The sequence below is a fragment of the Astyanax mexicanus genome, chromosome 5, assembly GCF_023375975.1.
Source record: "Astyanax mexicanus isolate ESR-SI-001 chromosome 5, AstMex3_surface, whole genome shotgun sequence".
Lineage (NCBI taxonomy): Eukaryota > Metazoa > Chordata > Actinopteri > Characiformes > Acestrorhamphidae > Astyanax > Astyanax mexicanus.
Window position 1 is genome coordinate 370,795 of NC_064412.1, and position 14,206 is coordinate 385,000.

Here is a 14,206-nt window from a genome sequence, read left to right on the forward strand (position 1 = left end):
TTGACCGATAACTCACGGCTGACAAAAACCCAGATGAGTTATTCCTCTGTCAAACCGGCCGGGAACATAAAACAACTATATATTTCATTATCAATTTCATGCTCGGGTTCTCCATACTCCTCTCCGCTTCTCCTCGTCTGATATGAAAGGAGGCGTTTCTGCCGAATCCGTACCTTTAACCACCAGCGTTCCCGAGCTGCTCGCCGTGCCGAATGGGTTCCGGGCCACGCAGGTGTACCTGCCGGCGTCCCCCTCGCTCACGTTAGTGATCCGGAGAGTCCCGTCCTCCAGAACCGTCCATCTGTAGAGAAATACGAGAAAATACAACTTCCTATAAACCCTGTATTCATAATGCCTTATAAATGCAACCATAGTGCATTATATGACATGCATAATGACACATTATAATGACTGTAATGAGTCTGTATAATAGCTCATAGCCCAAGTACTTACAGCAACATTCATTACATATTATAAACTACAAGTATAAAAGTTTATAAAAAAAGAGCTTACAATGCCTTATAATATCTGTTCATAAGAACATTATACAATGTAGTGCTGTTATGCACTATAACATTACAGACTTGGTATATTTTGGTATAATGCATTATAATATGCAGCTATGATTTCTCAAATTAAGCTATTAATTTATATAAGTGTGTAACACATTATAAAGCCTTATATACAGTCATTACTGACTATAAGTGAAGTGAATTTTCATATGCTTTTTTTTAAACATGAAGGAAACTTTATTATGTATCACTATAATTTCTTGTCAGTAATGACTGTATATAGGGCTTTATAATGTGTTACGCACTTATATAAAAGCTTAATTTGAGAAATCATAGCTGCATATTATAATGCACTATACCAAAATATACCAAATCTGTGTTATAGTGCATTACAACACTACATTGTACAATGTTCTTATGAACAGATATTATAAGGCATTATAAGCCCTTTCTTTATAAACCCTTATGCTTGTAGTTTATAATGTGTTATGAATGTCACTGTAAGTACATATGAGTGATTAAACAGGCTTATTACAGTTATTATAAGGTATTATGCGTGTCATATAACGCATTATAAATGCAGTTATAATACATTATGCATACGGTAATATGGGTTTATAGGAAGTGTTACCAAAACTTTAAATGAGGTTCAGAGTTTCAGCAGCAGAAGAACAGCTCGTATTCGCTCTCTCTCTCTATCTGAAGGTCACAGTCATTTAAAAAATGTAAAATTCTAAAAAAAGATTTTAAAAGGTTAAAGTTTAAAAAAAAAAAACTAAAAACTCACAGTGTATTGAGTGTATCTACTGTAAACCTCCTGTTTCCACACGACCCTAAATCCTAAATTCTCAAGTAACATCTAATAATTTTTTATGTGCTACATGGAATAAACAATACAGTTAATAATGTCAATTATTCATAATTAATACCTTGCTCATCATTCCCTTTCAGAGTCAGGTGAGCTCTGATTTGGCGGATTGCTATTTTAATGGTGCAGCTACCTGTAAACGAGCAATACTCCAGAAATTTACCTGAACTCACCTTTTTTCCAAAACACCACAACCACATTCATCTCACCGTATATAGCTGTAGAATAGAGTGATTTAGGGTTAGTGCTGGAGATAAAACTAACTAAACTAAACTAAACTAGCTTATTTTAAAAATGTATCTTTCTTAGTAAACTATAATATAATGTGAATGCAATTTATAGTTGTAGTGCTAGTTGTAATTTAAGTTATAGTGCTTTATCTAAGCGATCTGTAAGCAAGCTGTCAATCATACACTGTGCAGCTTGATTTAACCAATCAGAGTGTCTCTTGCTCATCATTCTCTTTAAGAGTAGATCAGGTGAGCTCTGTCTTTGGTGGATTGCTATTGTAACGGTGCAGCTACCTGGACGTGTTCAACAAACTCTTCTCAGCAGAGGAAACTGAGCTGCTGGTTGACGCTGTGAAGGAGCTCCAGCAGCTCATTTACGGGAACAGCAATGTTATTTTATTTACTATTCTGTTTATTGTTGATGTAAAAGTTGGGTTTGTGCTGCTGTGTGTTCATGTGTGTGTAATAAGTGGGGGTGTACGCTCGGCTCGGCACAGCGCCTGTGTTACCGAGATAGCGATGAACGTCTGACTGTTGGCGTCTGTCTAGGTTGTATTCAGTCAGTGGAGCTCCTGTGTTTTCTGTTACCAAGATAAACAAGATAAAACTCCAGAAATGTACCTGAACACACCTCATTTCCAGAACACCACGCCCATCAGTGTAGATATATTCAGAAGCTCTGCTGCTGTTTAAACCAGCCAGGAGGAAGAAGGAGTGATAATAGACTGTTGGGGGGGTGTAAGATAGTGATGAGCATCGTGACGCACCTTACACCTTTTTAATCTAAGTGCTGAAATGCAGCATGACTCAACAAGTCCACTGATACATACAGTTTTCCTCCAGGATCTTCCTTAATGATGCAAGACGTCTGAAATGATACCTCTTATCTGCCGTCCTCCACTAACAACGAGCTTTAGAGCGGCTAACGTAGCTTAGCATCCCTGAGCTAAAAACACTTGTCCATCTGTTCAGCTCTGAGAGTGAAACTCATAAAGGAGCATCACCTTCCACACTGAAAAAATGATGAGTAAAATTTACTTTAAAAACTTTTTGCAACTTTCTGCATTTGTTTTTTTAAGTAAATTTAATTTCAGATAAATTTAAGTAACTTCAACCTGGTTTCAAGACTTAAATGTTCCACAGAGTAAATAAGTGAACTGAACTTCAGTCAATCCTTTCTTTTAGTAAACTTTACTTCATTTCTGCTACAATATTACCTAATTACAATTAGTTAATTTATACAATATTACTCAAATAGTTTATGATACATAATATATTATAATTCCTAAAATATAAATATTTTTAGCTTAAACACACATATTACACTGTCTCAACACATGGATGGCATGTAATACATTATTTTTAGTATAGTAAAGTATACTAGTATTTAGTTTAGTAAAAATAATGTATTACATGCCATCCATGTGTTGAGACAGTGAGACTTGGTCTCTTTACGAAATAAATCTTTGAGATTATGTAAATATTTGAATGTGTGTTTTATATTTTATGCAGTAATGAAGTAAACTTTACTAAAAGAAAAGATTAATTAAACAAAAATTCTTACTCATCTGTATGTCTTTACAGTTACAGTATAGAAGTAAACACAACATGTATAAGAGGCTATTGAATGTCATGAACTAAACCATAGCGTTGAAAATTTTAACCTAGTTTTATTGTTTAACAGAACAAAAGTGCCTTTATTCCAAATACAGACAGTATAATTCTGTTTTTAATACAGCTCTGCAAATGATAACTTGCTTTTATAGCCTAAACATGCTGGAGCCCAGGCAGTTAATATAATAATTTACAGAGGATTTATTATAAGGAGAATGGAGAAGAGTGACTACACACTGATGGTGAGTGTGATTGACTAATGGAACTCCCAGTATATAAATAAATGTATAAACGGAGCCAGAGGCCAATAGAAAAGCAGCTTCCAATGGCAACAGAGTAAAATGAGTTATTATAAAAAGCTGATTTAAATCAGAGATTCTATTTGAATGAGTGAAGCGACCACAGATGTTCTCCTAACAAAGTCGGTAAGAAACGTCAGAGAAAATTCAGTTTAAACAGTAAATAGTAGGAGGTTTACAGTGGAGCCCTTTATTATAATTTTAATTAAACATTAATAAACAAACAGGTACCAATAAACACCTCTCTCCACTGCAAAAACTACTTAAACATCCGTCCGTCTTTCTAAAACCCGTCTGTGTGATTTTTAACTGTAATTCACTTTAGATTTATTTCTACAGGCCATTTTTATCCAGTAGAGTCAGACTAATGAAACTCAGCAGAAGTTTTTTATTCATGAAGTTAATCAGTTTTAGTGCGCTGCTGTCTTTCTACAGATAAAATACTTCCAGCCTCAGTAACAGCCAATCAAAATCCACAGATAAATGAGCTCATGCATAATAATAACCTGGCTTTTGCTGCCAAAATTGACCAAAAAGAGCAACAGATTGTTGGATTGTAGACAGAAATATGCAGTTTGAGTGGCTCCCACTTACTGAAGTTTCTAGACTGCTTCTGTATGGAGGACATCTTCAATGAGGCCAGAGAAGTCCAGAGAGACAATTAATGGTTACTAGTTTTGCCAGCATGTCTCACTGATGTCTCACCAATGTCTTATCGTGGTTTAGTTCTCATGACCTGAAACTAAAACTCCAGCAAGAGAGGTGTTCACCACAATCTCTCCATCTCTTTCGAGAACTCACTGGTCACTCCATCACCAGATACATGACGGCTTGGTGTAGTAATGTACCACCAGTTATGCTTCTCGATCCATGTTGCAAATCTGACCCAGTCATGCAGATTTCTCCTGTATAAGATCCAAAGAATTTAACTGTTTTTCTCTCAGGAAGACACTCAGGTTCTCCTGCAGTCTCTTCTTATCTCAAGACTCGAGTACTGTTCCTCTACTGGCTGATCTTCCACTGCAAACCACCAGAACCCTGAAACTAGTTCAGAATCAGCAGCAGCTCGACTCTTTAGTCTTCAATCTTCCGAAGTTCAGTCATGTGACTCCTTTGCTGAGTTTCCTCCACTGACTTCCTGTTGCTGCCAGATCAAATTCAGAACCCTGACTCAAAAACCTTCAAAACCAAAAACAGATCAGCTCCTTCATACCTGATGGAAATGGTCAGAGCCAGATCTGCACCAAGAGCTCTTAGAGCTTCCAGTACGACTCGAACCTCCACCCCTCAGAATCACCAACAGAAAACAAACATCCAGACTCTTCTCTGAGCTGCAGGACCGAGGTGGTGGAACCAACTTCCACTGAGAGTCAGAACAGCAGAGTCACTCAAACGCCGACTGAAGACTCATCTTTTCAAGGAGTTTCTAAACTAATCATAAAAAAATAATAAATAAATAAATCTCCTAGGCTTCTAAACATTATGAAGCTCTGTGTATCTCTTGATCCTAGTCTCTACAAACTCGCTCTGGATATTCTGAAGTAAATAATGAAGCTCTGTTGTAAGTCGCTCTGGATAAGAGCATCTGCTAAATACCTTAAATATAATTGTAATGTAAATTTAAATGTTTTATTTCAGAGCATGAAGACGCAGCATGAAACTGCAACTAGGGCAGGGGATGAAATGGGAGAGTGTAGAGAAAACGAGAATCACCTGCTGAGAGTTATGGGTGTTGGATGCAAGTTATATCAGTTTTCTACTAGGAGCTACAGGTGTTGGAGTATGAAACTGAAACACCTGGTTTTAGATCACAGTAATTGATTGTGGTGACGGACAGTTCTGGTGGAAACAGGAGAGTTGAGGTGCACATTGAATTCTGCGTGATTTGATCAGACTTGGTTTTATGTTTTTTGGATACAATCCGGGTTAGCACCAGAACATCCCTTTCAGACAGCTTCCTCTTACAGCGTCCACAGTTAATCCTGTTGGATGTGGTTGGTTCTTCTTGGTGGTATGCTGACGTTACCCTGGATACCGTGGCTCTTGATGCATCACAAAGACTTGCTGTCTTGGTCACAGATGCTCCAGCAAGACGTGCACCAACAATTTGTCCTCTTTTGAACTCTGGTTTGTCTCCCATAATGTTGTGTGTATTGCAATATTTAGAGCAGAACTGTGCTCTTACCCTGCTAATTGAACCTTCACACTCTGCTCTTACTGGTGCAATGTGCAATTAATGAAGATTGAACACCAGGCTGCTCCAATTTAGACATGAAACCTAAAATCCCACACTAAAATGATGACAGGTGTTTCAGTTTCATTCTCCAACACCTGTATGTATTTCTAGTTTTCTGACTGTAATACCAAACAGGCTTGAGTTAATCCGTTCGAAACACAACAGCAGCTCAGAAACAGCACATTTACAGTAAACTCAGTAAACTCATACAGAGGGTTTCTGTTCACTTTTCTCTTTACGTTTAAAAAAAGCGAGGGAAGCTGAGCGACCGCAGTTGAAGTGGAGTTGTCCGGCTGGCTGTAGGTGAGCTCTCCTGCCGGGTTTCTAATTACTGAGACTGGAATCGAAGGCAAGAAAAAGTGGGGAGAGAAGCAGGTAACAAATACGCTCAACATAAATAAATGATGCTGAGAACCTGGGACTCGCATGACCTTCTCCTTCAGCTAAATCAAACCCGAGAGCAGAAACCCGCCGGCCAAGAAATCAAACCATCTCAGGCCGTCTCCTTAAAATAAATATGTATTTACTACGGCTGGGAGAGCAGGCCTGGCACCCGCTTGGCGCTTTGCTCTGATTTATTGACAAAAATATCAAACGCTGAGCGATCGAGGAGCGCCGAACCCTCGACCTGCGGGGCAATGAGCTGAAAAACAAATAGAGGAGAAAAAAGGAGGAAAAAGGCAGGAACTATCTGCACACCCCCAAAACTACAACTTCTGCTGGTTTTTAGCTGAATCTGTTATTGTCCTCAAGCTGCTGTGGATTTGTAATCATTTTCCTATCTTGCGCCGGACGAGCGTCACGTTGCAGTGTGATAACTAATCAATGCCTCCGCCGGCTCGCTCGCGCCGGGCCGAGAGTTACAGAAACACTGTGGAAATGTGGAGAGAGAGCAGTGATCTGATTCCTGACTCCACAGGGGGGCGGTCGGGAAGAGAAACAAACAAGAAAACAAAGACGGTGCTGCTCACACCTTTACTACAGCACTTAAATACGGGGTTTATGAAGGGGGGCGGCACTGCCGGGTGTGATGAGCGATGTGTGATTTAACGTGATTTAACTTTAACTTTATATTACAGTTTTCATGCATCTTGGCATCATGTTCTCCTCCACCAGTCTTACACACTGCTTTTGGATAACTTTGTGCTGCTTTACTCCTGATGCAAAAATTCAAGCAGTTCAGTTTGGTGGTTTGATGGTTTGTGATCATCCATCTTCCTCTTGATTTTATTCCAGAGGTTTTTAATTTGATAAAATCAAAGAAACTCATCATTTTTAAGTGGCCTCTTATTTTATTCCAGAGCTGTATATTATGCACAGGGGGTTGTACAATGAAACTGAAACACCTGGTTTTAGAGCACAATAATTGATTGTGGTGACGGACAGTTCTGGTGGAAACAGGAGAGTTGAGGTGCACATTGAATTCTGCTTGATTTGATCAGCTGTGGTTTTATGTTTTTTGGATACAATCCGGGTTAGCACCCGAACATCCCTTTCAGACAGCTTCCTCTTACAGCATCCACAGTTAATCCTGTTGGATGTGGTTGGTTCTTCTTGGTGGTATGCTGACATTACCCTGGATACGTGGCTCTTGATGCATCACAAAGACTTGCAGTCTTGGTCACAGATGCTCCAGCAAGACGTGCACCAACAATTTGTCCTCTTTTGAACTCTGGTATGTCTCCCATAATGTTGTGTGCATTGTAATATTTAGAGCAGAACTGTGCTCTTACCCTGATAATTGAACCTTCACACTCTGCTCTTACTGGTGCAATGTGCAATTAATGAAGATTCAACACCAGGCTGCTCCAATTTAGCCATGAAACCTAAAATCCCACACTAAAATGATGACAGGTGTTTCAGTTTCATTCTCCAAACCCTGTATTATATCTATAAAAACGGACATAGGTCACAAAATTTGTGTTTTCTTGGTATTTCTTCTATATTTACAGTGGCAGAATATTAAATAAGAAATATGATTCTAGATTTCTTAATGCTCTTTTCTTCTGATTTCCCTAACCGCTCCCTTTCTTTCTACATCTCTCTCTCTTTCTCTCTCTCTCTCTCTCTGAGTGATGGTGTACAGATGGACGCTGTGCTCCTCCTCCTCTGTTAGTGAAGTTCTCGCCGCTCTGCCACCTGTTCTGACAGGGCTGTGTTAGACTGGGTCTGCCCCAGGACGCCCCGCCGGCAGAGCAGGACCACGTCCTGAATTCATTAGTGAGACACTAAACGTGCACTCTAGTGTAAAAACACCACCAGACACTTCCAACCCCCCACCCCCTCCCATCTGCACCAGGGCAGAATAAAACCAGGAAGAGTGTTTTATTCTCTTAATTAATTATGGGTGTGTTTAATTTTGGGCATAACGTGAAATAAACCAATCAGAGTGTCTCTTGCTCATCATTCCCTTTAAGAGTAGAACCAGGTGAGATTTGACTTTGGTGGATTGCTATTGTAACGGTGCAGCTACCTGGACGTGTTCAACAAACTCTTCTCAGCAGAGGAAACTGAGCTGCTGGTTGACGCTGTGAAGGAGCTCCAGCAGCTCATTTACGGGAACAGCAATGTTATTTTATTTACTATTCTGTTTATTGTTGATGTAAAAGCTGGGTTTGTGCTGCTGTGTGTTCATGTGTGTGTAATAAGTGGGGGTGTACGCTCGGCTCGGCACAGCGCCTGTGTTGCCGAGATAGCGATGAACGTCTGACTGTTGGCGTCTGTCTAGGTTGTATTCAGTCAGTGGAGCTCCTGTGTTTTCTGTTACCAAGATAAACAAGCAAAACTCCAGAAATGTACCTGAACACACCTCATTTCCAGAACACCACGCCCATCAGTGTAGATATATTCAGAAGCTCTGCTGCTGTTTAAACCAGACAGGAGGAAGATAGGAGTGGATATAGACTGTTGGTGGGGTGTAAGATAGTGATAAGTACACTGCTTTTATATCTGCTTTATTCTGTCTGTCCTCGTATTAGCGTGAGACAGTTGTGTAGGATCTGGAGGATGAACTGGGGAGGATGCTCAGGTGTTCAGTGACCCGTACCTGTCGCTGTCTCTCAGGATCTCTCCTCCTCTCCTCCAGGTGAAGGAGGCTCTGGGGGAGGCGTGGGGTCGGCACTCGATGATGACCTCACCGCCTCGCTGCACCAGCGTGGATTTCTTCAGCGGACTGCGGGAGAAGTCTGGAGGAGAGGCTGGAGAGAAGACGTGATGAGTGCCGCCGGCGGCGGGTCGATAGCGAATGCGAGACACGTTCATGTTTTACGAGGCGACGGCCAGACGCTCTCGCTCTGACTCTCGTCTCTCTGACGGAGGAAAGGTCGCTTACCTACGACTTTGAGTTCGGCGCTGGCGTAGATGACACTGTGCTCGTTCTTCGCCAGACACTGATACATCCCAGAATCCTCCAGGCTGACTTTAGAGATCCTTAACTTTCCACCATCAACGTTAATCCTGCCCTGCGCACAAAATGATCACTATTAGTGAAAACAGGAGGAACAGGATCCTCAATATACTGTAAAAACACTGCTAGTGGATCTCCAAAAAAATTCTAAAGAATTTAATTGAAAAGATTCTTTATTTCAGTAATTTAGTGTAAAATGTAAAACTCATTATACAGATGTATTAAACACAGAGTGATCTATTATAAGCATTTTTTTTTTATTGTTGATGATTATGAAGCTTACAGCCAATGAAAACCCAAAAATCAGTGTCTCAGAAAATTTAAATATTATAAAAGACCAATTGGTACTTTTGGAACAGTGTTGGCAGTGTGCCAAGTCCTGCTGGAAAATGAAATCTGCATCTCCATAAAACATTTTCCGGCGCTGACGAGAGCGGCAGCCTTCCAGCAGCTCCGTGTAGCGTTTCACCTTAAGTGAACTTTTTTCACTGTTTACTTTCTTTTTTTGTCTCTTACTACGCTGTAGTGTGTGTTAATATGTATCCCATGGATACGGATCGCCAAACTCTGCACATGGGCTGCAGAAACTTTGTTTACTCGAGGGAAGAACTTCTCGCGCTCAGAACAAAGAGCCGGATTACAAGCGACGTAAAGGACCTCTTAAACAAAAGAAGAGGGCCTTTAAAGACAAGAACCAGGAGGAGTTGAAGAATATTCAGCGTGAACTCAAGTCCTGCTTAAAGGAGGCTAAGGAGACCTACAGGAAGAAGGTTGAGCAGAAGTTACAAGTTAACAACATGAAGGAAGTTTGGGACGGTATGAGGACAATCACAGGGTGCAAGCCAAAGAGTGATAGTGCAACAGCTGGTGGTGTGGAGAGAGCGAACGAACTCAATCTCTTCTATAACCGGTTTGATTGCCCTGTTTCATCCTCACCTGCTTCTGTCTGTCCTGCTATCTCAGCAACCTCAGCCTCTGCCCCACTGGACACCTCCCTACCTCTTCTGAGTGCTGCTCAGGTTTCCCTCTCTGTCAGCACATCCAGTCCGCCCCCCCTCACCTCCCCCCTCCACCTCTCTGCAGACCAGGTCACAGGGGCGCTGAGGAGACTCCGCTCAGGGAAATCAGCTGGACCTGACGAGGTGAGCCCGAGACTTCTTAAGGCTTGCGCCTTTGAACTTGGGTTACCCTTGTCGAATATCTTCAACATGAACCTGCAGTTGGGGAGGGTTCCTACGCTGTGGAAAACGTCATGCCTGGTCCCTGTTCCCAAGAAACCTCGCCCCAGTGAGCTCAATGACTTCAGGCCAGTGGCTTTGACCTCCCACATTATGAAGACCATGGAACGACTGTTTCTCCCACTCCTCAGACCTCAGGTACAGCATGCACTGGACCCTCTCCAGTTTGCATATCGGGAGAAGATTGGTGTTGAGGATGCAGTCATCTACCTCCTCCACCGAACCTACTCTCATCTTGACAAGGGGAGTAGTGCTGTGAGAATCATGTTTTTTGATTTCTCCAGTGCTTTTAACACCATCCAGCCTCCACTTCTCAGAGACAAGCTGGTGAAGATGAATGTGGATCCTCACCTGGTGTCCTGGATCACAGACTACCTCACCTGCAGGCCACAGTACGTGAGGCTCACTGACGGCACATCGGAGACTGTGGTCAGTAGCACTGGAGCACCACAGGGGACTGTGCTCTCCCCCTTCCTCTTCACTCTCTACACATCAGACTTCCAGTACAACTCTGAGATGTGCCACCTGCAGAAATTCTCGGATGACACTGCCATCGTTGGGTGTGTGAAGGGTGGTCAGGAGGAGGAGTACAGGAGACAGGTGGATGACTTTGTTGCTTGGTGCCGACTGAACCAACTGCAGTTGAACATATCCAAGACCAAGGAGATGGTGGTGGACTTCCGTAGGTCTGGACTACCCTTGCAGCCAGTCTCCATCGAGGGGGTTGATGTGGAGACAGTAAAGACCTACAAGTACCTTGGTCTGCAGCTGGACAACAAACTGGATTGGTCAACAAATACAGACACCCTGTACAGGAAGGGACAGAGCCGGCTCTATTTCCTGAGGAGACTGCGGTCCTTTAACATCTTTAAGAAGCTTCTGCAGATGTTCTACCAATCAATCGTGGCCAGCATTCTCTTCTACGCTGTGGTGTGCTGGGGAGGCAACATGAAGAGGAGAGATGCATCACGGCTGGACAAGCTGGTCAGGAGGGCCGGGGCAGTGGTTGGAATGGAGCTGGACTCTCTGGTTACAATAGCTGAGAGAAGGACTTTGGATAAACTGCTTTCTATCATGAACAATGATAGTCACCCACTTCACACCACCATCATGAAGCAGAGGAGTGTGTTCAGTGGCAGACTGCTGTCACAGACAGACTCAGAAAATCCTTCATCCCCAGAGCCATCAGACTCTTTAACTCCTCCCATCGGGTACGGGATGCTGCTGACGACTGAGTTTAATCCAGGCACACCACTTGGACATTATTCAACAACTTAATTATTTATATTAACACTTCCACAACCTCGCTTACAAAGTATACCTTACTCATGATTGGGTATTCACATTTTCACATTCTCTTTTTTAGAACTGTCTTGTAACATATGCATACTTATATTATATTATATTTCTATGTCACATCAGTCACTTTCGTAATTGATGTCATTGCACTTTACTCTGTTAATTATTTAATTATTTTCTGACCATTAGCAACATCTACTGCACTGCTCCGTTTACAGATAGATCCTTACCTTGTATAGTTAGGTTTTTTTTTTATAGCCTTATATATTTTCTATTCTTCTGTGTTTTGATTTGTCTGAGTATGTTTCTTATTGTATTGTGTTGTTGCTGCTGGATGCCTAAATTTCCTTCGGGATAAATAAAGTATCTGTCTATCTATCTATCTATCTATCTATCTATCTATCTATCTATCTATCTATCTATCTATCTATCTATCTATCTATCTATCTATCTATCTATCTATCTATCTATCTATCTATCTATCTATCTATCTATCTATCTATCTATCTATCTATCTATCATAAACCATCACTGATTGGTGGAAACTTCACACTAGACCTCGAGCAGTTTGGACTGTGTGTCTCTCCACTCTTCCTCCAGACTCTGCTCCCTTTATTTACAAATGAAATGTCAAATTTACTGATGATCAGTGATGGTTTAGAGAGTCATGTCTGTCATCTGCTGGTGTTGATCCACTGTGTTTTATTATCAAGTCTAAAGTCAGTGCAGTTTTGTTTTCCCACAAAATCTTACAGCACTTCATATCTTACAGCTTCCCTCTGCTCACAACTTTAATAGAGATGTTGATTTCATTTTCAAGCAGGACTTGGCACACTGCCCACACTGCAGAAAGTACCAATTGGTCTTATATAATATTCAAATTTTCTGGGTTTTCATTGGCTGTAAGCCATAATCATCAACAATAAAACAATATATATATTTTTGAGATGCGCTAGTATAATCAGTCTTATAAACTGTAAATACTATTTTCTATTTTTGATAACAATAATTGAACTCTAAATAATTCTGTGTATTGTCCAGTAGTGTTTGTCTTCTCACCTGAGACTCCAGGGTGTGTCCGTTCTTTAACCACCTGTAGACAGGTGGGGGTTTACCGTTAGCTCTGCAGTCCCAGTGGAGATCGTCCTCGATGGCGGTGTAGGCGTCTCGCAGCATCTGAGCCCAGTGTAGGTGCTCCACGTCTGCAGGTGAAGCATCCATATATACATCAGCTCTGACTGTAGAGACTGTGGAGAACTTTACCTGAGAAAACTGAAGCTAAAACCTCTATAAACAGGTTCTCACTCCGGCTCCCCCTCTGGCAGGGAGGGGTATAACCGTGTTTGCTGGAGAAGCTTCAGCCCATTATAAACCACCAAACAGTGAGGTTAATTGGTACACATTAATTCCAGATTATCCTGTCTTTATTCTGCCCTTTCTTGGTGTGAGTAAAATTGTTTTCGGGCGCTGACCCGACGCCTCATCCCGCAGCTATTTTAATTAGTCTGGCTCTGCTGAATGACAATACGCCGCGCTCGTCCGCCAGTTATTCATTATTCAGCGCCGCGGCGTCCAGTTTCTGACACGCAATTAAAATTTCTTCTATTGATTTCCCTGCAGTAAAGGTAACAAATCAACAAAATGCCACATTCAATAGATAGGATTAAGAAATGTGTTCCGCACAACAAACCTGTAATTAATCCAAAGCACTCGAATCGGCGACACTCGGCGGCATATTTTACCAAATAAACAGATCCAATTTGTGGCCTCATTAGCTCGGTATGTGTCCTTCTTCCTGCCGTTAACCGTTTCTGAGCTGCTCTTACCGTAGAAAATGAGATGTCCTTTAGAGACGCTGCGTCCTCGGGAATTCTCCGCCACGCACTCGTAAACGCCGGCGTCCTCCGGCCGGAAATACGGGATCTCCAGAACCCCGTTAGAATGATTGATTTTCATCTTTCCGGGAAAAGGGCTTCCATCTGCTCTTCTCCAAGATATGGCTGGCACTGGACTGACCAATCAAACAGGAGGATTAGTAGGATACTACACACTTATAATCAATACTAATTAATACTAATCAATGACTGAGCACAGAGCAATATAGGAGTAAATATTCATAATTTCCTCAGGTAACACTGTGAAATTTACTGTGTTCTCAATTTTTTATGGACTTGAGAGTCATTCAGAGTTTTGTATGAAGAAATACTGAGAAATGTTCCTTAAAACAGCATCTCCTAATCTCTCCTCCTCTTAATCTGAGTTTAATAGAGTTATTTATTTCTAGTTCTCATCATATTAATCAACACCTGGTTTGGTAAATTGATAAATTGGTAAATGTGGTAAATCAGGTGAGCTGCTGATGGAACTGAACATAATAATATACACATGCTGTCTGAGGAGGAGCATCCAGGAGAAATCTGAATCTCTACACTTTCTCTCGACTCACAGGATATAAAACATAATTATAGTTAAAAATGAGAATCTCTTCTTACGTTTTACTGCAT

General features: G+C 41.4%; 1 protein-coding gene across 1 annotated transcript in view; it reads right to left on the minus strand.

Annotated features, from left to right (window-relative positions):
- The window catches only part of LOC103027649 (contactin-4), a 181,654-nt gene that overhangs the window by 38,276 nt on the left and 129,172 nt on the right, over positions 1 to 14,206 (minus strand). Inside the window, exons 8-12 of the mRNA XM_049479462.1 lie at positions 13,529 to 13,713; positions 12,762 to 12,904; positions 9,091 to 9,220; positions 8,806 to 8,956; positions 174 to 301 (exon numbers count right to left, since the gene is read on the minus strand). Of these exons, the coding sequence (XP_049335419.1) occupies positions 174 to 301; positions 8,806 to 8,956; positions 9,091 to 9,220; positions 12,762 to 12,904; positions 13,529 to 13,713 (737 nt within the window). The remainder of the gene's footprint in view (positions 1 to 173; positions 302 to 8,805; positions 8,957 to 9,090; positions 9,221 to 12,761; positions 12,905 to 13,528; positions 13,714 to 14,206) is intronic.